The following is a 27433-nucleotide window of genomic DNA, read 5'->3' on the forward strand; positions in this document are numbered from 1 at the left end:
CAGTCGCTTCTCTAGGTCCCTGCTGAGCAAATTATCATGTTTATCCTAACTTCCTTCCCGAGTTTGATAGCCACTAGCTACCTAGTGCCTACAACCGGCCAGGAACTGACCCAGCATCACAGGGTATAAAAATGAAAATGGAGCTGTCTCTGCTCTCCAGACTCTCAAGTTCAAGCCTCTCCCTCCACCATGGCCTCTTGAGAGTCGCACGCATCACAGACCCCTTCTGGCCCCCAAACAAGTTCATCTCCTCCCTGGAAGAAGGCACACAGTTAACGTCCTGAAATTTATGTTCTTCAGGACAGATTTTCTGCACCAAGAAAAAAATCACTGGGACTTGCAGAGGTGAGGCACTCAACATTTCTGTTAGATTAATAAACCAACAAATCTTCAAAAACTCCTCACATTAAATCTTCATAACTCAAACGAGTAGAAACAATGCCTGGAAAACCTGTGATAATATCCTTCTGCTCCTCTCCATGTATCTTTCTCGCCACTGAGATCTGGCATAATAGTGAATCCAACTCATTCATTCATTCATTCATCCATTCATTCATTCATTCATTTGAGAGGGAGCATGAGCATGCACACACAAGTGAGGGAAGGGGGAAGGGGAAGGGAGTGGGGGAGGGAGGGAGAGAGAGAGAGAGAGAGAGAGAGAGAGAGAGAGAGAGAGAATCTAAAGCAGGCTCCACCCGGTCAGTGCAGAGCTCTAAACGACCCTGAGGTCATGATCTGAGCCAAAATCAAGAGTCCAACACTTAACCCACTGAGCCACCCAAGCACCCTGAATCCAACCAATTTAGTGACAGGTCCTAGAATGATGGCAAATAACCCTTGCTGGAGCTTTCTATATGCCTATAGCAGGCTTAGGACAGAAAAGAAAATCTACAATATGTGGAACAAAGGCACACCCCTCAGGTTTCAGAACTGCAAACATAGTGGAGGATGACTTCTCTACAATTTGTATAAACAGTCATTCAAATAGGGAATCCCGATTCCTAAAGATATTTAATGTACCTAACCTTACGGCTAAGGTTTAAAAAAAAGAAAACACACACATGCACACCCACATGCACACGCACATATGTAACTGCTCTCCCCTCGTATATGTACTTCAAAAACCTACTGACTGAGAAAATACCAATGTCTGCAATCACTCTCCAGGCCTGAAGACTGGAACCATGTCTATATCTTAACACAGTTGCTTCATAACCATCATAAACTAGTTCTAGTCTAGGGAATTTTCTATTTATCATGTGTTACGGTCCACCTCTCTACAGAGAGGAGGGGGCCACCTATTCAAACAAGTCTCAGTTTGCGCCATCAATTTTCATAAAATGATGACAGCCCAACCTATTACTTGGTGGGTTTAAAATTGAGGCTCTTTTACAGACAACAGAGACTGTGTACTCTGGGACTTTTCCAGAAAATACAATCTCTAAATGTCTGCAGAAGACCTTTAATCCAAAACCCAGTTATGAGGAAACAGAAAACAAATACGGGAACATACGAAACTGTCACAGACGATACGTATCGCTGGAAGGAGGAAACACAATCTCTCTGTTCCTTGCATTCCTGAATCAACTCAAACCATCAATAAGCTAGGTATTTGTACTGGTGGTTCGTAACTTTGGATGCACATTGGAATCACTGTAGGTGCTGATGCCTTGCTCCTCGGTTCCTCCACATTCCACAGATCCTGATCAAATTCTGCAACGGTTCTAAGCAGCCCAGGATGACAACCACTGACTTATGTGTCTTATGGACTTCCTCTTCCTAACCTGTGCTTTGGGTGTTACATCCTCTCTAGTGGCATAGCTTCGGTTAGCTTCCACATAGTGAAGTGGCCTAAGAAGTAGCTATATAGGGGCTCCTGGGTGGCTCAGTCGGTTAAGAGTCTGACTTCGGCTCAGGTCGTGATCTCACGGTTTGTGAGTTCAAGTCCTGTGTTGGGCTCTGTGCTGACAGTGTGGAGCCTGGAGCCTTGCTTCAAATTCTGTCTCTCTCTCTCTCTTTGTCCCTCCCCAACTCATGCTCTATTTCTCTCTCCCAAAAATGAATAAACATTAAAAACAAAAAAAAATGCCTTTCTTTAAAAAAAAAAAAAAGAAGTAGCTATATAAAATTCACGACTCTATTTTCTGCAGGGAAATTTTGAGGTGTTGTTCAAGATGACATTCTTCACATCCTAAGTCCCATAAGAGAAATTTCTTTAAATCTAACTGGTAAGGAAAACTCTACCTCTCTTGAGCAACTCAAGTACTTTGATCTTATGTGCAAAAATTATTTTGTAACGGATCATATTTCCCTTTTTGTTTTGACCACCAGCAAACGAAAATCCCAGTTCAATAAACATGCAGGACATCACGGCATTAACTTTTGTTTGGGCCTCATTCATTCTCTGTTTCCTTTGCTCTGACTTTTAAAAAGCTAGTCACTTTATAATATTGACTGTAAAATAGTAAGCTGCCTCCAGTCAATTTTCGATGTGGGGAGATATAATAATTATCTCTTATTCACACTCCTCACACACTTTTGAACTATAAAAAGCCAATAATGCGACTAATGTGACTAAAATCCATGTAAACAGTAACAACTCTTCTTTGGGTTTCGTTTGTTTGTTTGGTGGGGGAGATGATACATTGATGGATATACAGACAGGTTAGGTAGGTAGGCAGGTAGGTAAGTAGATAAATCTGCTTCAAAATATAGGAGCTCCTTTATAAGCATGGCTAAGAAAGGCAATTGATCAGAAATTTTTCTTTTATTCACTTACAACTATAACATTCAAAAACTGTTCTCCAGTCATCAGTATCAAGCAGAATAAGTGATACCAACACTGAGTCAAGAGAAACTTCATAGGGCTATTTCCCTGCCACATGTTATGGAAACAGGAATTCTAAATGCATGACTGTTCACATGGATTCTGTATCTATTCAAATTGTGCATTCCTAATTCTGTGTTTTATCCCCTAATCCATCACCCAACCACCGCAAACCTCCTCAATTCTTCTGCAAAAATCCAACATTATTATTCTTTCTTGCTAATTCCTAGAGGATTCTTTCCTTACATGCTTTTGTGGAAACACTACAAAGGAAAAATATGCTTATGAGAATGTATTGTTCCATTCACTGAAATCCCCAATGTAAATAAACCAACCCTTGGCCACCAATAACTCAAAAACAATTAACATGTATTTCTTGAGAGGCATCTCTAAAAAGAGAATTGGAAAATATTTGCCTACATTTTAATATAAATAACACCCCTCAGTCACATCTCCAAGTTGACAGAAGAGGTTCTGTCACAACGTCCAGTTGACAATGAAGCTGAAAAAGGGCAAAACCAAGCTTCAAATCTAGATTTGTTAACTCATCTGGATTACTCCACTTTAGATCATGACCTCTAGTTTAGAAACTCCACAGAATGAAACTGCCCCACATATGCCCCATTAACTACTCTAGAGAACTGATGCAAATCTTTTCCTCATTAACATAAAAAAAAATTTCTAATGATTTTTCCTAAAATATGCCATACATTTCTCAAAAAGGAAAATCATATACCCACAGAATTTTACATTAGAAAGGAACCTTAAAATTAAGTATTTCCCATTCATAGATTCTTTGTTGAATATTTCCCATTCAAAAATCATTAATTCTTAAACACCACAAATGATTGTACGAACGGTGCAAGTTAATCTGTAAATATTTAGCTGTAACCTCAAGATTCATTCAAAACTCATACTTGAGTAACTTTATTATTTTCTGTTCTCTATTATGAATATTTAGAGTTGTTTCCTATATAACTGAAAATTATATCATTTGAAATTCCCTTCCCTCTTTCTTTCTTTCTTTCTTTCTTTCTTTCTTTCTTTCTTTCTTTCTTTCCTTTTGTGGCAGTTGCTAAATATCAAGCTAAGATAAAGTCTTTACAATGTATCCTGGAATTCCTGGAACACGGGACATTTTTGAATGATGTGATTAAGGCTTATTGAATCTACTGAAATGATATTACAGACTGTCTAACCTGTACCAGCCACTGTTCTGGGCACTGGGGATACACTACACATTCTATGGGATGAGATGGAGACGGAAGGTAGGCAATAATAAAGGAAGCAAAGTACAGTTTGCTGGAAGGTGGTGAGAAGAGAAATAAAGCAGGCAAGAGGAATACTGAGTGTTGACAGAGCAGAAAAGGGGAGCAGGCTGCGACTGTTAGGATACAATGGAAGGACCCACTAAGGTGGCAGTTGAGCAAAGACTTGAAGGAGATGAGGGAGAAGGACATGTGAAGAAGACGGATGGATGGATGGATGATGGATGGATAGATAGACAGAGGCATACAGAGACACACAGGCATACATAGGTATGTAGGTAGGTAGATGATAGACAGATAGGCAGACACATACACAGACACACACACAGGTTGAGGGGCTAGGGCATTGTAAGCAGGAAGAACAGCAAGTACAAAGCTCCCAACACCCAAGTGTGTTAACAGTTAATTGGAATCTTATTCTAATTATCCATCCTGCTTTAATACCCTATTTAATGCCTTCAAAGAGTTGGTTGACATTGAATTTTAACCATATCTTTGGATACACTGACTTACAAATATTGACAATGAGCAAGATACTGAATTTGGTACCCTTGAATCATTCAAAGAAAACAGAAAGTTTACCCTGTTCCCAAAAGGCGATACTGTGTTGTAGGTAAAACAAGATATATAGACATAAGAACATTGATTTGCTTTTTAATAAATGCTTAGAGATACATAAACTGGAAATTGCTTTTTATATTCAATAAAACTGTAAAAAAAAAAAAAAAAAAAAAAGTATACTTGTCCAGATTAAGAGGATACAAGAAAAGTATATAAAGGATATACTTCAAGTATTTTTGCAAGTACTTGGATCATGACCAAAATTAACAAGAGAATCATACAAATTTGTAAGTAAAATTCAGAAGTAACATATTATCTACATTGTATAATATGAAAATACAAAGGGACATTATATTGGGGGTTGAAGAGATGGGTTTTGGTTTGCCTACCATGAAAATCAAGATAATTGCGTTAAAAATAAGAATTATAGTTCTGTAATCATTTCTAAAATGTTAATACTTCTTCACCTTCCATCTTTGGCTACATCCGTATTTGCAAAAGAGAATTTAACTAAAGTTATCCTGTAAGCACAGCTTAAACTCCCCAGTACAGGGGAAACTGAGTTTTATTTATTCACCACCCATCTGAAAAAGACTTGAATCCAAAAAAATTAACACTGCACTGGCTTAAATTTCAAAGCTTGTTAGAACTATTCTGCCACAATTCCCAATAGATGAATATGTAATTAATACAGACAAGGTCAGCATCAAATTTTCTAAGACTCCCGGTAAACATGTTGGTTCTAAGAAAATCAAAAATATGGGAGTTGCACCAAAGACAGATATATTGCCATAAACTATCAAAGCATGTAAACGCATCTTCAAATATTCGCATATTAACTACTCCTGTAAACAAGAACAATGAAATGTGACACTATTAAAAACCCTTGTTCATAATAAACCAATATGCCACTAGCCTCTATGCTGAACAGCAATGTGAAAGAAAAGGAATAACAACAGAAACATGAAAAATGAGTGAACGGTTTTACTTCTGTAGTTTAAATGCATTCACCCCAGGTTGGGTATAGAGATTACTTACAAAATAAATAAAAACTAACAACTGTAAAAAAAAGATAAAATCCTAAAAATAAGATAAACTGCATCCAAATAAGATTAAAGTGGAAACGTGAAAATGCACCCTAATTACAGTCCTTACAAGGAAAAATTACATGAAAGAGGATCTGTTTTCTTTCTAAATTCTATTACTGAACTCCTATTTAAATTCACACAGAAGTTTGCTTTACACAATACCTGTGAGTTCAATTATGAAATAGTAATAACCCTACTGAAATGAACAGATGATCCCAGCAAACAGGGGGCCCTGCAACACATTTACCAAATCCCATCACTTATTCCCCTTCCTGGGTACGTGGGAGAAAGTACCTCCCAGCTACCTTTGCAGTTAGGCTGAGCCATGTGACCTCACACCGAGTGCCCCGGGCCAGAGAACGAGGCCTGACTGTGCTCTCTCTTCATCTTCCACAGCAAAGTTAAGAGTCATGTGTTGCGGCTGTTAACAACTCTAAGCTAAAAGCAGCTTGGATATGTGTGACCACTTGCAGGAGAGCCTCTGAGGAAATCCCCTCATCAGACGGGGGCTATTAGTGAGACACAAACTTTCACGTGTTCCATCTTGAGATGTGAAGGTTTGTTACCCAAGCGTAACCTGCCTTATTTAGCCTATAACCCTGATTTTCACTAGGACAGTCAAAAATTTTGTTAGCAACCAGCACAGAATCGCTAAAGGTTAAAAATAAATAGGTGCGGGGGTGCCTGGGTGGCTCGGTCAGTTAAGTGTCCGACTTCGGCTCAGGTCATGATCTCACAGTCCGTGGGTTCGAGCCCCGCGTCGGGCTCTGTGCTGACAGCTCAGAGCCTGGAGCCTGTTTCAGATTCTGTGTCTCCCTCTCTCTGTGACCCTCCCCCATTCATGCTCTGTCTCTCTCTATCTCAAAAATAAATAAACGTTAAAAATAAATAAATAAATAAATAAATAAATAAATAAATAAATAGGTGCTGAGACCCTAACGTGTACCTAACACTAGGCCTCCAAAGTGAGGTTTGGGTCCAGGACCTGACCAAGATGAGACACAGGAGTATGGATATAAAATATTAGAACTTCTATTTTAATGTCTTTATTCATCTTTTCCCCCCTATACATGTGTACGTTTTATAATGCACACAGTACATTTCCATGGTATTTACTTGAATAGTTAATTATGTGCTCAACCGTATATAAATATCCACACTGAATGGATCTTAAGACCACGATCTTAAGGCAACAAAATAAGCATAGTGCATAGTCCCTGCTCAAAAGATGCTTCCTCTTGCTCAAGTCCAATACACAAATAGGAAACAATTAATGAAATATATAAGACAGCACACAATAATGTGCCATATAATCGACGCATGCTGTGGAAAATAGGTGTTAGGGCCATGAAGTGGCCTTTTAGAAAGAAGCTGCAAAATGCAGGTGTACTCCTAAGAAAATGCAGCTGTGTTCCTGATACATGTTGAAAGAGGAGGAGCATGTGAGGATATGGAGAAGTGTGGAGCGAGAGTAACAAAATACAAGGCCAGGGGGGCGGGACGGGAAAGGAGGAGAAACGAAAGCAACAGTGGGGCAGGTGGGAAGAGGCCAAGTAAAGGAGGGCTCACAACCAACTGATCACCAGCCACAACTTCATGCAAACTCAACTTCTCTAGTTCCACAGCCAAAATCTTCACTTAAGACTGATTTTCATCGTCAAAGTTCTGGTCACAATCAATGCCAGATATGAACACCAAAGAAGAGTTGAAGTCCCTAAATATAAAAAAATGACAGATTTTCAAGTTTTAAGATAACAGTTATGCTACCTTAACTGTGCCTGCAAGACAAAGAGTGATTCCCAATCATAGACACAATATTATTATAGTGAAAATTATGTTACATTATGAAAAGGAAGCAAATATGCAAAGCATTATATGCCATTTCTATTTGTTTTAGGAACAACGCCCAACAAACACCCATACACATGTCGACACTTCCTCCTTTCTTATACCCACATTCCAGGTAATGAGTAATCAGATGGCAATGACTCATCCATATCATGTTATCTTAAACAGCCACATGTGTTCATTTGATAAATCTATGACTTAACATCTTTATACTTCAGTAACATTTTTAATGAGTTTTTCTGTGACCTCAATGGGATTCTGCCATTTTCAATGTCCTTGTTTTTATCCATAATGTTATTCACATGGGCAAGTTATATATAAGCCTCCATTCTTAATAATGGACAAGACAGTTATAAACACAGAAGCAACAGCAACACTAAAGGACTGAATGTGAGGTAGGGCCTATGAAGAGGAGAGTACATCTTTTGAAAGCAATCAAAGCAATAGCTTAAAAATTAGCAATTCTAAAGAAATATCCAAGAGCTCTTAGAGATCTTAGAGATCTTCATGAAACTATAGAATATGAAAGTGGGAATGAATCCCTCTAATGGCAATCTAAAGTCTTAAAAAGGAGGAAACCTAAACATATGCCTGCATGCATTTCCCAAAGGTAGAGAGATCCATGGTGCAAACCAGCCAAATCCTCCCTCCCTCCAGGTGCTTTCTAATTTTTTGCTGTTGAGGTGGACTGAAGGAACAAGATTAATAGAAAGTGTATGCGTTCTAATTTATTCCTCTATTGCTAATCTTTTTACATTAGGCCAAGCCATCTATAAGGCTTAGAATGTTCCTAATGTAACTGAGAATATGATTTTCAGACCACCAGCTGAATACCCACGCAGCTAGACAGCAAACACTACCTCAAGGGAATGGCTTCATAGCCAAAGGAGTGTGCACCCTTTATGGAAGTCAATAATGGCTGAAATTCAGTATATTGATTTTGATGGTCTGTATCACATGTTCCTCCTCCTGAATAATATGATTGATCACCAATAGCAACTAGAGGTTCTGTCATAAAACATAATGAATTAACATTTGTTTCCACTTATAAGTCATTTCAACATTCAGCCACTCACCACTCATTCATTAAAACACTGCATTTGTACAAATACATATTTAGGCATATTTAACAAGTCTGAACATTGTTTCCAGTTGGTGACTGAAAATGCAAGATGACAATTTTTCCAGACATATAAGCCTGTAATTTTAAGTACTGCCCTCATCTCAAATTCTCCTCCTATTACTTAGGAGTGATCTTCGTAACCCTTCAATACTCCCAAGGATTCAAGTAGACTGGTATCTGAATGTTTTATTAAAAAAAAAAAAGTTCTATATGTAGCTATCATCTCAACTCAAACACCTTTTGCCTTCGTAAGATTCCTGGTTCACTGTGCTGTAGCCCAAACTGGCCTATTGCTTTATCTTCTACATAGCTAGTTACTACACTATAGTGGCCACCTATTTCTAGAATTCCTTCTGCAAGACTCAACACAGATGGTGTCTTCAGAATCCCTGAAGCCACTAATTTTTCTGTACTTCCCACTTGTTCCTTGTCATTGCAAGTATGCTATTATAATAAAATGACCCATTTACGTAGCCATTCCCCACTCCCTCCAACTAGACTGGAAATTTCTTGAAGACAACGACCACGTGTGCCTTTTACACACAGTTTCTAACAAATAGTAGACCCCCAGATTCATTCATTCATCCGCTCACCCAACGAATATTTTATGGAGTGCCCGCTCTTTGTCAGGTGTTATTCCAACTGCTGTGGATACGTGGATGTGAGAAGTAAACAAAGCCCCTGCTCTCGTGGAGAGGGCATTCCAGCCCAGGAGCCAAACAATAAAGACATCACGGCACCTGGGTGGCTCAGTCGGTTAAGCGTCCGACTTCAGCTCAGGTCACGATCTCACAGTCCGTGAGTTTGAGCCCCGTGTCAGGCTCTGTGCTGCCAGCTCAGAGCCTGGAGCCTGCTTCGGATTCTGTGTCTCCCTCTCTCTCTGCCCCTCCCCCACTCATGCTAGGTCTCTCGCTCTCAAAAATAAATAAGCACTAAAAAAACCCACCAAACAATAAAGACATCAATGAATGAACACTAGTGAAATGTCAGATAATGATTAATGAAGAAAAGTAAAATAGTCTGAGGAGATGCCTCTTGGACACCCAAGGAGATACTGAAGAGTTGAATATGTTGAATCGCCAGGAGCTCAGGGGAGAAGTCCAAACTAGACGCCTAATTCTGGGTGCATCAGCACGTAGAGGGCATTTAAAGCCCACAGAGGCTCATGTAACCAATGCCTACAGAAGAGAAAAGGAAAGGTCCAAAATCAGGCCCTCAGACGTGCTCACTTTCAGAGCACGAGGAAGAGGCACATCCAGGGGAGGCTGGACATGGAGCAGCCAGTGGGCTCGGGGAAAACAGGAAAGTGTGGAGGCCAGAAAGCCAAATTTTTAAAAGAGGATTTCAGGAAGGAATTGGTCATATTGTCAAATGTTACTGATATTTAAAGGGAGATAAGGGTTCAAAATTGACAGCTGGATTTGGCAACACGGAGGTCCCAAGTGATCTTGAAAAGAATAGCCATAGGTGAGTGGGGAGATAAAAGTCCAACCCAACAAGTATGTGCAACTTCTTCAAAGAGTTTTATGACAGAAGGAAACTGCTATAGCTAAGAGCCGTAGAATCATAAGAACCATTAGAGCATGTGGGTCAGTAGGAAGAGAACAGGGAGAAGGAAGAGTTGAGGATACAGTGGAGAGAAAATCCTCGAGTGATGTCCTTCAGGACTACAAGAAGGGCTGGATGGGATCCAGGCCCCATGTGGAGGGGGGCGCCTAAGCGGGGAGCTGACAGTTGGGTCTTTATGACATTCAGTGTTTATTGAGTTGAACTGGTGAACTACCCTTAAGATATTTCTTGGAAAAAGGAGGCGCACTGATTCCGGTTTCCAGGGCATCATACAGAAACTCCAGCAGCAACTTGGTTTCAGGAAGCTAACCCTCAAGAATGATGCATGCACATGTCCACATCTGTGGTGTAAGGAACGTATTTGGTCTCATAGCACAGAGCTCTTAAAACCCTTGGAATTTCCTGAGCGATAGGAATGTTCTTTGTTATTCACAACAAGTGCCTTTCACCCACACCTGAGTTTATGCTACTGAGGTGACTCAAGGTGGACCCCCGGTGGCTCCAGGATGAAGGCTGCTAACCAGAAAGACCAAATGCATGATGAAACAGTGGGAACTTACAGTCCCATCTCCCCACCTCGGGGAAGGGAAGAAGGAGCAGCAGGCTGGGTTATAAAGACTTCCGAACAAGGAGATTCAGGGAGCTTCCGGGCTGGTGGAAGCAGTGATGTGTTGGCAAGCTGGCATGTCCAGAGAGGGCATGGAAACGGTGCACCCCTCCTCCCCCACACTTGGTCCTATGCATCTCTTCCTTTTGGTTGTCCCTGAGTTCTCTCCTTTGTAATAAACCAACAGATGTAAAGTGTTTTCCGAGTTCCAGGCGTCACCCTAGCAAATTACTGAACCTAAGGAAGGTTGTGGAAACCCCCAAATTTGTGATCAGCTGAGCAGAAGTGTGGGTGGCCGGGGCACTCCACTCGCAGCAGGCATCCAAAGCAGGGATGTGAGGCCCTGGCCTAGGAAACCTGCCCCAAATCTGAGTCGTGTCAGAACTGAAGTGGATGGTTAGACACTTGGTTGGTGTCCCCACTTCCACATGGGGACGTGGGATCCCTGAGACAGGCTGGGGCTGGGAAGGAAGAACATTTTGGACAGTGCAGCGGCAAGAAGACCCCTGCTGGGGCTGGTACACTAGGGCTGTCTATCCCAGGACAGCCCCAGGACGCACCCCTGCCTCTCCAGTCTCCAAAGTGTGGGACCCGACACGCTTCACTAAACTCTGTTTCCATTATCTCTGGCTTTGCTAACTGCCCCAGACTGGATCAGGACTAGTATTGGCTGACCCCTGTTTAGACAAACTCGACACAGCTCCTTTTGCCCTACCTACCCTGTCCTGCTGCCACACAAGCCCCAGCAACAGACATGGCCATGCTTCTCATTTCGACAACAAAGGGGGTGCCCCTGGCCACCTACCCTAAACACACTCTCTCTAGACAGGGCTCCCCACACGGGCTCCAACTATAGTTCTCTTTTGGGAGTAAAATGTTAGATTAATCATTTTCAGGGCTGAGGCCTCAGTGCCACTCCTTTGGATGAAACAGATCTTTTCTAGAATGTTGGAGAATTTCTCAGGGCCTGTCAAAGACCTGTAACACTCCAGCAGGAAGAAACCTATTTTGCTAAGAACCAAGCTTTTCCGGGGTGCCTGGGTGGCTCAGTCGGTTAAGTGTCCGACTTCGGCTCAGGTCATGATCTCGCGTTCCGTGAGTTCGAGCCCTGCGTCAGGGTCTGTGCTGCCAGCTCAGAGCCTGGAGCCTGTTTCAGATTCTGTGTCTCCCTCTCTCTGACCCTCCCCCATTCATGCTCTGTCTCCCTCTGTCTCAAAAATAAACATTAAAAAAAAATTTTCTTTTAATTAAAAAAAAAAAAAAAGAACCAAACTTTTCCCTTTAAGAGGGTATCAGTGACATAACCACACATGCTGGGTAGCATGTGTGCTAGGCATTGCCAACAGACTTCTCAAAATAAACTTCCAAGTCTCAGATGTGCACTTTGTGAGAAGTGATATAAATTCTCATTAGGGATCTAGAAATTAGGACTCTGAGACTTCTCAGACATACAGAAACAATGATTTTCATGATAAACTCATTCTGGTGGCATAGATCCAACCTTCCAACTTTAGTTTAGAAAGGTTCTTAATCTGAAAGAGAAATTAGTTGAGGTGTCTTTCTGCCAGGAATATATACCCAATAAAACAATAAACTGAGGGGCACCTGGGTGGCTCAGTCGGTTACGTGTCTGACTGGACTCCTGATTTCCGCTCGGGCCACGATCTCACAGTCTGTGAGTTTGAACCCTGCGTCGGGCTCTGCACTGACAGCATGGAGCCTGTTGGGGATTCTCTCCCTCCTCTCTCTCTGCCCCTCTCCCTCTCACTTGTAGGCGTGTTCTCTCTCCCTCTCAAATAAATAAACTTAAAAATAAGATAAACTGAGAATAAAGGCTTGGGCATCAAAGGTTGGAAGTCAGTACACGGAGCTTTGTAAAAACTGAGTTTGGGCTAGGCCCAGAAAAGGTCCTTCTCACCACGAACTCAGGAAGCCTTCAGCTGAACGGCTGTCCTTCACCCACCTCCACGGCACAGCTGTACGGCTAATATGAAACTCCACAGTCTCTCCAAATCAAGTTTTCTAATCCATGGCTGTCCAGAATCAAACAAATGTCTGGCAAGACTAAAAGCGAGCACGGTGACTGCCTTCTGCTCATCGTGAGCCATGAGAGTCGTGCAGAAAGGTACAAGGCAATTCCAACTATTTTCATGACGATGTCCTTCCACGGAAATGTCAGCTTAAGGAGCCTACACCAGAACTCAAGATGGAGTGCGGACTCTGTCAAGCCACTCACGCTGGTCACAGGTCCGCACAGATGCAAAATCTTCCAGACGACAACCTATCGGCTCCTGACGCAAACCACCCGAGAGAACGGGAACCAACTGTGCTTTCTAAGAAAACTATCTACATTCACTTTGTCTTCCACAAAAGCTTCCTTGCCTTTGCTCTGTCGGTTTCCCTCCTAACTGATGGCTGCAACAATCTGGGTTTCTATATACTTAAGTCAGAAGACTGGCTCCCCATCAAGGAGACAGGAATTTTATCTGCTTTGCTCACAACTGCATCCAGGGCCGGACAGAGAGCCTGGCACAGGGGGAGCGCTCGATAAATATTTGCTCAGTAAATGAGTAACTTTCCTAAAGCAGTAAGTGGAAAGAATGCTAAATGGGAAAGCCCCACATCTGTTTCTGCAAGTGGTTTTTGGAGAGGTACAGAACCAATCAGAGGCTCAGTTACTCCAAAAGTAAGATGAGAGAAATAATACAAAAGCCTCAGCAACATGGTATCGCATCAACTAACTTTCTCTCTCTGTCTCTCCTTAAGAAAGCACTTTCACACTCTGATACACAAGCAACCTCTATGAGAATTCAGGATCGAACTGTCATAAGAGTTCTCAAAATAAATACAATTTTATTCACAGAATGTCAAGTCGGCTGCAGAGAAAAAATACTGATATCCTAAAAGGGACAACATCTGGATCTTCTGTCCTGGACCTTTATCCTAAGCTTTGGACACTCACAGCACTAGTATATTTTGAAATATAGCCAGAAATGTTCTTTATAACATTTATCTGGTTTACCTTGAGTAAAAGGATAACAGAAGAAACAAAGACTCAAAATACACAAGCCTTCCAGCAATGTCATTCTACGGGTGATGGCATGTGGTCCTATAAAATCAATCTGGCACTGAATTAGGGGTCAAAAGCTCCCTAGTGACAGAGGGCTCATGTCTGGACCACTGACATGAGCACTGTCCAAATCCTCCATTACTTTCTCATTTTTAGGTGAGAATAACAAAATTTTTCAAAGCCTTAAGCCAGTTTTCTCCGTTTTTAAAACTTGTTGCAGGGTTTTTTTTCATTTACTAAAAGGGAAAGACTGCTTGCTTCAAACAGTGCTTGTAATGCCCCGAGTAATATGGCTACCACATTATATCCTAAGCTACGGACACATTTCAGCTTTCTCTTGGGTTGTGACCACCTGAAGGGGTTGCTGGCTGGGGCTACAACACACTCTTCCTTCTATGTCACCATGTCCCTTGGCTAGACACATCAGGAAAGTGCTCTGTATCATGAATAAATTGGATCTGAACACCCAGGGTTGAAGGGCACCATAAAAATACTATTTTAGCTTACTTCTTTTATAAGAATGTGAAGAAGTTCCCATTATACTCCATGAAATTTTGAACACTGTAAATATCCTACTAAGAATAGTTTTATTTCATTGAATTGCCAGAGATGAGATAACACAAGTAAAATGTAATGAAAAATTATAAAAGCTCTTTTGCTCTATTGTCACTGAACTCTTAAGAGAAAAAGCACTGAGAGAGCCACAGAGATATGCAGGACAAGGTTCCTGATCTACAGTAACTTCCATCTCATTAAAGAGGATGACACAGAAACACAACAAACCGCAGTAAGAAAAGTGGGGTGTGGGATCACAGGTGGTTCCGGTAACTCAGAGGCAGGAGAAGTCACTTGTGGTTTGGGCTTTCAGACAGACCTGAGGAGACTGGCGAGGTTTTAACAACAAAGATGGGTATGCAGCAGGAGGAGAGGAAAGGAGGAGACATAAAAGGCTGGGACTCAGAAGGAGGTTGCATGAAGGAGGTTGCTGGTGTATGGGGGCCTGGAGAAGAGCGCTAACTGAGGCTAGACGGTGCAGAGCTTGAATACTAAGCCACGGAACTTGGGAGTTCACTCAACTAGGGAGCCCAGGAAGGCTTCTGGGAAGGGAAGTAGCATGTGCTGATTTTAGGAGGATCCACAGAATGGTAATAAAGTGGTATCTAGGGCTGCAAGATCACAAAGCAATCATCCACCAAAAGGAAGTGGATTTGGTAAATAAAATCTCAGAAGGTATATTGTCCTGGTGCTATTCTGAATGGGAAGAGATTAAGTAGGTCGATTACTCTCCTCATCGCTCCTGCCATTCTTTCCCATCTATGAGGTTCTGTGGTCTGAGGCAGTTCTCCATGAATGCAGTTCGTGAGTTACCTGAAACGTACTAAGTCCTCACCGGGACGTGGTAAAAAAATTCCTTATGTGCAAAGAATTTGAAAATCACGTGGGAAAGACACTCCTTACACAAAGAGAAAGGCACGGTGTCATCTATGCTGCTCCGTGGAGCCCTCATTTCTCTGGGCATGCCCCCCAAGGATAGCCTGCTCAAGGGGTGACTCCAAACATAAAGGGGATAGGAGTTCAGAGAAGAGAGGAGAAGGGGTATGACAACATAAAACTACCTTTGAAAAGGAGTGTAGGTAAGAAGCCACTATTTAGTTTTCATTTTACTCATTTATACATGTCCGCTATCTCAAAGTCCCATACTTACATAAGATGTAAATATTGTTCAGTTGTCTGGCATTTAAAGAAAGATAAGAGGCGCCTAGGTGGCTCAGTCAGTTAAGCATCCAACACTTGGTTTTGGTTCAGGTCACGATCTCTTGGTTCATGGGTTCGAGCCTCGCTTGGGCTCTGTGCTGACAGTGTGGAGCCTGCTTAGGATTCTATCTCTCCACCCCCTCTCTCTCTCTGCCCCTCTCCTGCCCACACACACATTCTTCTCTCAAAAATAAATAAACATTAAAAAATTTTGTTAAAAAAAATAAAGAAAGATAATTTCTGGACACCTTTAAAAACGTGAGTTGTAAGGGAAATATCTGGAGGTTCTGATGGCTCACGGCAAACAACAGGTCAAGTTAATTTCCAAATGTAATCTGAGGTAAATTAATTGGCAAAATTCTCAAAGTATATGTGGTCTGACCAGCTATTTAAGATTTTTCTTCAAACTGGGACCAAATTCTTGAAATAGTTATGGCTAGAATGCATCAAAAGCCTAAACTAATCTTATCTTTTTTTTTTAAAGTGTGTTTCTATTTACTTTTGAAAGAGTGAGAGAGAAAGCATGCCCACAAGTGGGGGAGGGGGGACAGAGAGAGGGAGAGAGAGACTCCCAGGCAGGCTCTGCACTGTCAGCCCAGTGCAGGGCTCGAACCCACAAACCATGAGGTCGTGACCTGAGCTGAAGTCAGACACTTAACCCACTGAGCCACCCAGAGGCCTCTCGTTTTGTCTCCTATTACTGTAACAACTACTACCTGAGAATGTCAGATTAGGTTTTAGTAGGTAATCTAGGTATCACTGACCCTATTTCAGACACTGTCAGAGATGGACATTCACAAAGAATAATGCAGGAAAATGCCTTAAAGGAGAGGAAAATGTCCCACCATGGAGGAGAAACTGGGAAGAAAGAGCGTGTTAGAGGTTTGAAATGGGTCCCACACACAATTGTAATCACTGTGAATAGCAGCCACTATCAATTCACTACAGGGCCCATTGCATACAATTCACTACAGTGACCCATTCCATACTAAGCACTCTCCGTATGCCAGATAATTACCTAAATATCTACCAGACAGTTATCCCTCACAAAAAGCCTAGGAGTTAATAATTATTTTCCCATTCAACAGATCAAACTGCTTAATTTCTGAGTTGAAGTTTTTTTTCCATTTGCTCAAGATTACATAGTTCGCAAGTAAGTGGAGGAAGGAAGTGTTCAGCATGTTTTCAGCACCGAACTTACTTTCGGACGCTGAGAATATTATGGTGAGCTGGCATGGCAGGTGAGGCTGACAGGAATCAAATAATCTCATAAAGCACTGTTAAATTGTAACTGTGACAAGGGCAATAATAGATCTGACCTTGGCCAGAGAGGGTGAGGGCAGGTTCTTCCCCGAGGAGGTCTAATGCAATCTGAGATCTAAAGGAAGAACAGGAGTTGCCTGGGGGAAAAGGGAGGGAAAAGCATTCCAGGCCAAGGCACAGAATATGCAAAGATGACACAGGTAGGAAGGAGTGAAAGAACAAAGGGAGATGGGAAAGGGGTGTGATAGATATCTCGCAAATTCAGATTCATAGGTAAACTTGGACCTTGCACAGTCACCCCATGCAGTGTTTTATAGACCATGGAAAAAAGTTTTTGTCACCTAACTCAATCTAATAAACATTTCTTGAGTTAAAAAAAAAAAAAAAGATTTTGTTTTTATTCTAAGCACATTGGATATTTATTTTATAGCTGATCGTAGTTGTTTTCCTTGGGGAGTAAAAGGGGTAAACCAGGGATAGCAGTGCCACACAGACTCTTAGAAATCTTTCAAGGGCAGGGATAAACATGGATATAACAGGGCGTGAACCTCTTCGTTCTAGAATAGACATCTATTATATATCTAAATATCCCCAAACTGGAAATTAAAGCTGCAAATGGAAGAAGGATGGTCTCTGGAGATAAACGGAGGCATAGCTAAGTTTACCCTGGAGGGCCTCGTGTGTGGACAGAAGTGCACAGCAAGAGTCCCTACCATGAAAAGGGCAGAATCCATTTCTGGCTGAGAGGCACAGCAGATGACTGTTTTCACAGCCCGGCTCCCCATCCATGAGCTGTGTGGCTTTGGTAAAACTTCCTCGTTTGTAACAGTGTGTGCCTTACAGAATTATTTTGAGAATAAAATGAGTTATCATACACATAAAGTATTTAGAGCAGTACTTGCACATGGTAAGTGCTCAATGAATACAAGCCATTGTTATATCATTAAGACTATTTGCAGTAAAGATCACGATTTGCAATAAGCAGTTAAGGAAAGGAAAACATCTGTAAATACACATCTAGGACAACATGTTCTCAAATGTGCATGTACTTAAGAATCACCTGGAAAGCTTGTGAAAAATGTACATTCCTGGTTTGTTAGAGGTAAGACCTAGGAAGCTAGATATTTCATAAGCTTCTAGGGGATTCTCACACAGCTTATCCAAGCATCTTATTTTGGGAAGCATGGCTTCAAGGCCGAGGATTTAAAATAAATATTCAGGCATCAAATAAAATATTTCACGACACGGACTTAACCTCAGGGATAACTTTATAAAACAAATTTCAAAGCAAAATGAAACAAGATGTACTTGCAAAATCTACTTCTGGAAGAAAACAGAATAATCAGAATCCACTTGACTGGTAAAATAGATAACATTTAGCTTGAACAACCATTTTAAGGAATTATTTAAATCTTTAGTTCCAAACAGTCCAAAAATGTCACTATGCGCTCTATCAACAAGGGAAACATCTAAGACAGGGGTATGTATATCTTTTAATTATTAGCTTTTACTTTCTATCAAAGTCAACAGAGCCCATAGCTCATCTTCAATCACAGAGAGAAAATTCTTTTCTGCTAGAACACAACTGAAACTCTGCAGGCTCTTTCACTTTAGTGCAGGGTTTTTCAACCTTGGCACTATGTGATTATTGTAGATTATTATTTACAAAAATTCTTTACACTAACAAGTGACCTTCAGAAAAATCAAACAAGTGTCCAGTTTCAGGGAAGGTGAAATCATTGGTCTGATATACACATCTGGTGAAAAATGTCTGTGAAGATTATAAACTGAAAGTACTATTTCTTCCTCTTGCTCAAAAACCATTACACAACTCAACACTTGGGATCTTTCTGGATCCAACTTTATGAAAATGCTGCTTGGGCTCTTTAAAAGAATAAACAATGCACATTCTTGTTTTATTTGCAGAAATAATTAGCAGCAGCTGCTACTTACACAAAATTTTTAACAGAACATATTTTACATACTGAACCCAAATATTTCAGAACTTAAAGGGCCTGACGCCCAATGAAGTATTCTGTCTTTTTTTCTTTAAAATAAGGCAATAACAATTAACTTCCACATTCCTTTATCTAATTTTAAAAAATGACGAAAACATTTTCCTGAGACTCAAAGGAAACAGCTGGACACATCTGTCAACTACACATCTCTGGAGTGAAAGAGAAACTTAATGCTTTAATACCGTACTTACATGTGAGGGCTCAGCTCATAAAAATTTCTATTCCTGTAATCTTCCACTTTCTCTGGTGAATAAATGGGCAAGGACCGGTATGGGTTAACGGATATAACCACACTTCCAATATACGTCTGCAAAAGCAAGAAGAAAATATCCCCCATGATTACACAGGATGTATTTTAACAACTTAGGTCAGTATCTCATGGTTTCACCCTCTTGAAACACAAAACTATCTCTACTCCTTGACCATTCACACTTTTCAAGAACATTTAATATCTCTGAAGACAGATGGCCAATAGCGTTCATTCATTTTGTTGATAAGTGGAAGGCATAGATTTGGACATTGAAAATACCTTTCAAAATAAATCTCCAGATTAATTTATGATCTTGGATAAGAGTTCTCCAAAATCCTGTGATGCTTGCCAAAAATTTCGTCACCAGCCACAGCTAATTTTGAGCAACAGCTAGGCTCTCTCTTACTCATTAGAACTGGTGTTTCCTTCTCTCATCTTTAGCCTCCTGTTTGAGCCCACTGGAACCCAGGGCCTCCCTCCTCCTGAACCACATCCACACCTATCAAACAGGCCTCTACTTTGGCACTGCTCTTACCCCAGCCTGTCAATCTCTCCAAAGGGCTGAGACAGCGCCCAACTCCATTTGAGAGCCACAGTTATCCCTTGGGCCTTCAAACAACATAATTTCATATTATATGTACTGTAATATCAGAATTTAAATGCACTTTGTAAAGGAGGGTACATTTAATGTCGAATTTAAATTTAAGGTAGAATTTAAATGTACTTCTGGAGGGACCAATACTTTATTTTAGCACACATTAACCCTCTCACTCTACAAACTGGAACACTATTAATCTTCCCTTCCATTTTGATCTGGAATTCCTGGCAAGCAAGAGTAGTCTGGTTCAGTTCATTTTGTACAAAGACTAGCACAATGCCACAAGCCAAAGTCACGTAACTGGAACTCATTTTAGTGGCTTCATTTTTCCTTTCAGTTTCAACATTACAGGGGACACTAACAAAAATATGTTAAGTGATAAAAACTGCTTTAAGAAAAAGGTGAAAGAAAAAAAAGAAGGGGAAAAAAAAGTCAGCTCTAACTTCCCCACCTTTCCAGCGCATGCAACAAAAGGTGGCATTTTTAGAGCAACAAATTTGTCCAGTAGTTCCATTACTGGATTCAAGACTGTCAAGATCTTTCCAGAAAATTGAACAGAATAGAAAGCAGTACGAACATTTTAACATTCTTTAACATTATGATTTCTTTGTAACATGGGTCACAATTATTTTAATTACAAAAGACTTCTCCCCCAACCTGGAAAACTGAACAGGTCATTTCTACACATACTTTTTCATCCTATCAAGCACAGACAAGACCACAGTTATGAAAGAAAACTCTGTTCCCACGCAAGCTTCTCCATTTATTTCTGGCATTCATTTCTGACATTCTATCACAAGGACCAATTAATCTGGCCTGACAAGAGATGACTCCAAGTTTCCTCACTTACCCCATTTGGATAGGACTTTTTCAAGAAGGTTTCTTCACACTCCAACCTACCTGGGCCAGCGGATGCTAGAGATGGAAATACTGTCTCACTAGCTTCGAACTAACACTAGCTACACTGGTAGATATGAAAATATAATGACTGGTTCTTCTTTTAGTATCTGTTGATTAAAAGATCGTCCTTCTTCAGTAGAAAAGTACATGACTCTCCTTTTTTAGGTAATTTCTTGAACACAATAATTGAAATACGTATTTGCTGTTGGCAGAGAAACCAATGATCAAGGTGCTCCCTAAAACCACACTTCACGGTGGCTAACCTCTTGATAAAAATCTGCCTCTATGGCATTCTTACAGAAAGAGCAAACTTTGCTACCTCAACCTCAAAATCAAAAGCCACACTACTGAGTTAACACGTTTCTCTTTGTTACTTGTGACTTTTATACGTAACTGAATCGTGTGCTTTTTTTCCCCAGCTCTTTCCCTACCACCTAGAAAGGGCCTGACCTTTTAATGATGTCCCATAAATACTGGTTAACTGAATGACCAATGCAGACAGGGCCAGTTCATCTAAGAAAGTGACTCACGTGTAACTGTTCTTTTGTTGAAATATAATAGCAAGTACGTATACAGTGCCTAATATTTTATTAAACCTTTATGCCACGTGTTGCAAATCTTTAAAGTATACCCTTTTCCCTCAGGCTCCTACTGTGGGATGTTGTTTGCAAAGATGGCGAGAACAATTCCTTCCACCCCTGCAGGCAGACCCCCTTGAAATGTGACTTTGCCACTCTTTCTATCAAGAGATACAGTTTACTCCTCCAGCTTTTCAGTTTGGACTTGTCTATGTGACTTGACTGTCAAATGTCCAATGGGACATTATAAGATGAGACACAAGGGGCACCTGGGTGGCTCAATCGGTTAAGCGCCCGACTCCGGCTCAGGTCATGATCTCACGGTTCGTGAGTTTGAGCCCCGCGTCAGGCTCTGTGCTGACACCTCAGAGCCTGGAGCCTGCTTCAGATTCTGTGTCTCCCTCTATCTGCCCCTCCCTCACTCACACTGTGTCTCTATCAAAAAATGAATAAATGTTAAAAAAAAATTTTTTTAAATAAGATGAGATACAAGCAGAGGCTTGAATAGTACCTGTATAGGATGAACCCCTTTTTTATGGCTATGGCTGGAAGCCAGGATGTGAATGAACTTGAGCCACATAGATGGCCAAGGTGCCCTGAATTGCACAGTCTGACAACCAACCATCAGACATATGACTGAGGCCATTCTAAGCCATCCAGTCCCAGTTAGGCCACCAGATGCCTAAGGTCAGATGTGTGATTCCAGGTGAGACCAGGAGAAAATACACCAAGCTGACATCAGCCCAAACTGCGATCCCCGAGAACTGTGCACAAATAAATGGTTGTTGTTTTGGGCCACTCATTTGGGGAGCTGGTTTGTTAACCCAGCAACAATTACTGATAGACCAACAGAGCTCAACAAATCAGTGAAGGGCAAGTTTTATCAATCTCAATAAGGAAACAGTAAAAGTAACTGTGCTATCTCTCCATTCTACTTTATGTATATGTTTCAGATATGTATCCTCTAATCGTGAATTCCTACTAGGTTTGTCCTCTACCATGACACCTGCCCTTACTGTTTATAAGGGTTTTTTCCTTGAAGGGTCTTTGTGCATTAATCGAAGATTTAAATATTCCCACACGTACCAAGAGAATAACTCAAATGTTCAGTCACAGTCCTCCTTTGTCTGAGACAGGAAAGAATCCCCAGCAGCAGCTGATTGGCTGGGTGGAGTTTACAGATCTACTCTGGTTTTAGGCAGCTTTCCATTCTCCATTCAGGTAACTGCAATACCAGATTAAAACTCCCTTTTGGGGATCAGAACAACAGGGACCAGATAGTTCATGTTTACATCAATTAACACCTGGACTTACAATTGACAGACATTTTTTTTTTTTTTTTAACAAGCAACTGTATACTATTTAAAGTTAGTATCTTCTTATTGCACCATGGTCTAGAAAGAACTACAAACGAACTCATTAAGTAATCACCGGCATCAAGAGGTTGCAGATAAGACACAGAGTTTCTTAAAGTCAAGTACGTAAAGGGGCACCTGGGTTGAGCGTCCAACTTCAGCCCAGGTCACGATCTTAGGGTTCGTGGGTTCGAGCCCCATGTCGGGCTCTGAGCTGACAGCATGAGCCTGCCTTCAATTCTGTCTCCCTCTCTCTCTGCCCCTCTCCAGTTCATGCTCTGTCTCTCAAAAATAAATTTAAAAAAAAATTTTTAATCTTAAAATTTAAAAAAAAGACAAGTACATAAAAGGGCTGGGTGTGTCCTTTTTATTCTGAATATGCCAAGGAGAAAAAAAAGGAAACACAGAAATACTTACAAATCTTACAAAAGGGAGCAGCAACAAGGATCCATCCCTTGCCCCCTAGAGCTCCACTTACTTACTTGACTGGAAATAAGAGGTGCATAGATCCCGTGTCCATCAACAAACTACTACTACAGAGCTCAGATGGTGCCAGCACCAAGGGAGCCCACAGAAAGGTGTCTCACAGCCTACTTCATTTCCCAGCAGGCCACTTCTATGGCTGGGCTCACACTTCAGCCTTGTCCCTGTGCCCCAAAGGACTTGCACAGAGAAACTCCTACTGGAATCCAGAGGATGTTCTTCCATTAGGCTAATTACACTGAAAGGGATTCCTTTCACATAATGGCCAAGATCACCTACCAATTACGTTCTATCGACCTCCTCCAACAGAGACAAGCCTGGCTCTCATTAGCCTCATATGTACGTATGTATGTACTTGTTTATTCAGTATAACCAACCTAACCATCTCAGCCACTACCTAGCTCACCACCTCCATGTTCCCACCCCTTGGCACCTCCAAGAACTCAAGCATGTGCACTCCATCACCACAACACTGGAAAGTTCCCTTTATTCCCACCGCCCTATGGGACCAGTCTCTGACATCCAGGAGGGAAAAGGGAAGAGAAGGAGAGGAAGGGAGGGGAGGGGAGGGGAAGGAGTAAGTTGGAAAGAAAAGGGAAGAGAAAGAGGAAAGGCTCTACCTTCTTACAAAGGGCACAATTAGCAACTTTTATCTTTCACTTCTCAAGGGCAGACATTAAATCAAGAATGTTCAAACATTCCCAGGTCAAAACAATCTCCGTCTTCATACTTCAGATATCTGTAGCATTCCAGAACAGATGCCTTGTGAATAACCAAATAATACTTGTGTATTCCTATTGTGATCACAGTGAAAACTGAGGTCTTTTCTGGAGGATGTGCATCCAGCAATTCAGAACCCAGAAGAAAGACCCCTGATACATATACACCCCCCCCAAAGACCATGCATTTTATTCTAGAAGAGAGTTCTTCCAGAACCCCATCCTCAGAGATTCAATTTCAATGGTCTGGGAGCAGACAGGTTCTCACATCTTTTAACGTGTCCCCAGAGAAGGCCAGAGGTGAAAACCAGAGGTGAAAACCACTGCTTGTGGTGTTTACCTTCAGGACCCACACGACTGTGTTTTACTCCCAGTGGCAGCACTGGGATAGTGTCACTGTTGACCTATCTTCTATCTTACTTTCCTCTCTTATTCCTATGTAATTAATTCTGTAAATATTTCAAAAAGGAAAGAAAGTCCTTCTAGCTTCATGTCCTTTTATTTTAGCCACATTTCTAATGAACTTGGCATACGGTCTCTCAGCACACTACAGAGAAACAGCAACAACATCTCTAAATTGGGGCCATTCTGTCACAGCGTGTTTCAAATGATTGACTACGACTCATTGTGAGAAATAAATTTTCATCACGACAAAGTGTGTGTATTTGAGTAGATATTTACACACACGTACACACATATATGAAACCAAACTCTCACAAAACCCTAAATACTCTTACCATGTCATGCACTGATATTATTTGTTCAACTCTATTCATTACAATTTTTTTTAAAAAAACTGTGGGCCCTAACCCATTAAATGGTTTTTATCACCCATTAATAGGTTGAAACTTACAGTTGGAAAAATACTGCTACAGAGCACTTCTTAACCTTTTTTTAGTTGTAGGTCCCTTTGAAACGTCAATGAAAGCTATGACACTTCTCCCCAGAAAAAAAACAAAAATGTGCATACAGCTGGGTGCCTGCAGGGTGCAGGTGGTTAAGTGCTGGATCTTGATCTCGGCTCAGGTCGTGATCTCATGGTCCCTGAGTTCGAGCCCTGTGTTGGTGCTCTATGCTGACAGCGTGAATCCTGCTCGGGTTTCTCTCTCTCCTTCTCTCTGCCCTTCCCCAGCTAACGCACACTGCCTCTCTCCTCTCTCTCTCTCAAAATAAATAAATAAAATAAACTTTAACAATTAAAAAAAAAAAAAGTTTGCATACAGTTGATATGCCAGGTTAAGAACTCCTACCCTAAGGGAAGACACAATGGCCACTAATGGAAAAAAGAAAAAGAGACAGAGAAAGAGAAGCAAAGAAAGAAAGAAAGAAAGAAAGAAAGAAAGAAAGAAAGGAAAGGAGTAAGAAGGGATCAAAATAATTTTAAGAGCATAAATATGAAGAGCTGTTTAGAGTAAGAGCCTGCATCTCAGATCCGCTGGCCCTGAGTGCATCTTGTCAGAACAAAGAAGGATGACGAAAGGCTGAAATGAGACAGAGTATTATGATTTTGAGGACAAGGATATACACATTTTGGAAACATATCCAACTAAAAAAAAAAACTTTTTTCAAGTTAAACATTGAAGCGTAGTTTGAATATTTTCCAAGTCTCCATTGCGTGGAAGCCTGCAATGCTAGGTGAACAAAACATTAGTAGACAGACACAGGAAAGTCAGAACAGTTTCACGTCCTTCGTACCACAGCTCTTCCCGGGGCAACATGAAGATCTTTAGACACCTAAAATTCTAAAAGTTTACATTTCTTTTTTAATTTTTTAATATTTATTTTTGAGAGAGAGAGTGGAGGGGACAGGAGGGGCACAGAGAGAGAAGAGAGGGAGACACAGACTCCGAAGCAGGCTCCAGGCTCTGAGCTGTCAGCACAGAGCCCAACGCAAGGCTTGAACTCACGAACCACAAGATCATGACCTGCGCCAAAGTCGGACGCTGAACCAACTGAGCCACCGAGGCGCCCCTAGAAGTTTACATTTCAATTCCCCACATGAAATTGAAAATAAAATTGTAACTAAACCATAAAATACGTGTAATGGAAACCCCACGATGACTTGTTTTCACCATGATGACTACTTTGGCACCTCTTTTCAATACCAGTTTTTTCCAAAATATATTTTTAAAGCCCCTGCTTTGCTGAGGCTCTAACTAGGCATCCCATCTGCCTATCTACCAGTGTCCTTATTTTCTTCAGGATGATTTTCAGTTAGTTGTTTACCATCTCTGCAGCTCCTTAAAAACTCATCCCCAAACCTTAAAGTGCTGGTATAAAATACGCACTTAAACACCTTTTCTCTTTTTTTTTTTTTAATTTTTTTTTCTTAATGTTTTTATTTATTTTTAAGACAGAGAGAGACAGAGCATGAGCAGGGAAGGGGCAGAGAGAGAGGGAGACACAGAATGTGAAGCAGGCTCCAGGCTCTGAGCCATCAGCACAGAGCCCGATGCAGGGCTCGAACTCACAGACTGTGAGATCATGACCTGAGCCGAAGTCGGACGCTCAACCTACTGAGCCACCCAGGCGCCCCTAAACACCTTTTTTCTAAACTCTTCTTCAGTCCCCATGAGATGGATATGAAGTCTGCACCTTAAGGTCCATAACGACGGAGCACAAAGAAGTTAAGCGGTATCAGCACACTATCTAACAAAAGTGCAGTCAGGACAAGGAGTCCACTTTCGTCTCATCAGAGCACTCGATCCATGCTATCAGTTAGGCCTCCGAAGCTTCGAGGAAAGTGGCCAAGAACAATGCCTAATCAGAAAAACTTGCGCCGTGCAATGCCTTTCGGCAACATCTTCACCTTTGTGTAACAGAGAACCATCTGTTGGGCAGAAGCTTCTTATTTGATCACCTGAGGAATGCTGAAATCCTTATGCCACCAGGGATAAACAAAAAAAGAGGAGGGGGAGGAAAAGACCTAGTTACAGAGAAAATTTTTCATCTTAAAAAAAAAAAAAAAGATTTTTTTTTTTTTTTAGTGTTTATTTACTTTTGAGAGAGAAAGAGAGAGCAAGAAGGGGAGGGGCAGAGAGAGAGACACACACAGACTCCCAAGCAGGCGGTGGGCTCTGAGTTGCCAGCACAGAGCCAGATGTGAGGCTCAAACCCACAAGCCGTGAGATCATGACCTGAGCCGAAGTTGGAGGCTTAACTGACGAAGCCAGCCAGGCGCCCCAATAAAAACTTTTTTTAATGTTTATCCCAGCACACAAAGTTGTGCCTCCATCGTGAAGAAATGCAAAACAATGTATAATAATCATTCCTTAACTTTAGAGAAATAAACCAGGAGAGTGGCAATGCCACAGGTAATATTTAATGAAGTATCTTACTTGATGCTAATGATTTGGCCTAAAATGGCACCAAGGAAGTATTAAAAGCATGTGTAGGATTCCTCCAAATCCATCTCCAAGCCATGTTCCTCCAAGCCACTTTCACCTGTACAATGATAACAGTTCAAATCCAGGATGGGTTGGACCCAAGGAAAAATAAACCTTCACATGGCTGCACTGCCTGGACAGAATTTAGGTACAGCCACTGAACAAGC

At 41.3% G+C, this 27433-nt stretch overlaps 1 protein-coding gene across 4 annotated transcripts in view; it reads right to left on the minus strand.

Moving 5' to 3' along the window:
* MYO1B (myosin IB) overlaps window positions 1-27433 on the minus strand; it is a 187584-nt gene that overhangs the window by 114200 nt on the left and 45951 nt on the right. For all 4 annotated transcript variants that reach the window (XM_019462617.2, XM_053906819.1, XM_053906817.1 and 1 more), the window contains exon 3: window positions 19189-19304. In XM_019462617.2, coding sequence (XP_019318162.1) covers window positions 19189-19304 — 116 coding nt within the window. The remainder of the gene's footprint in view (window positions 1-19188; window positions 19305-27433) is intronic.

This window comes from Panthera pardus, unplaced genomic scaffold (genome assembly GCF_024362965.1).
Source record: "Panthera pardus isolate Hobbes unplaced genomic scaffold, ASM2436296v1 HiC_scaffold_10, whole genome shotgun sequence".
Lineage (NCBI taxonomy): Eukaryota > Metazoa > Chordata > Mammalia > Carnivora > Felidae > Panthera > Panthera pardus.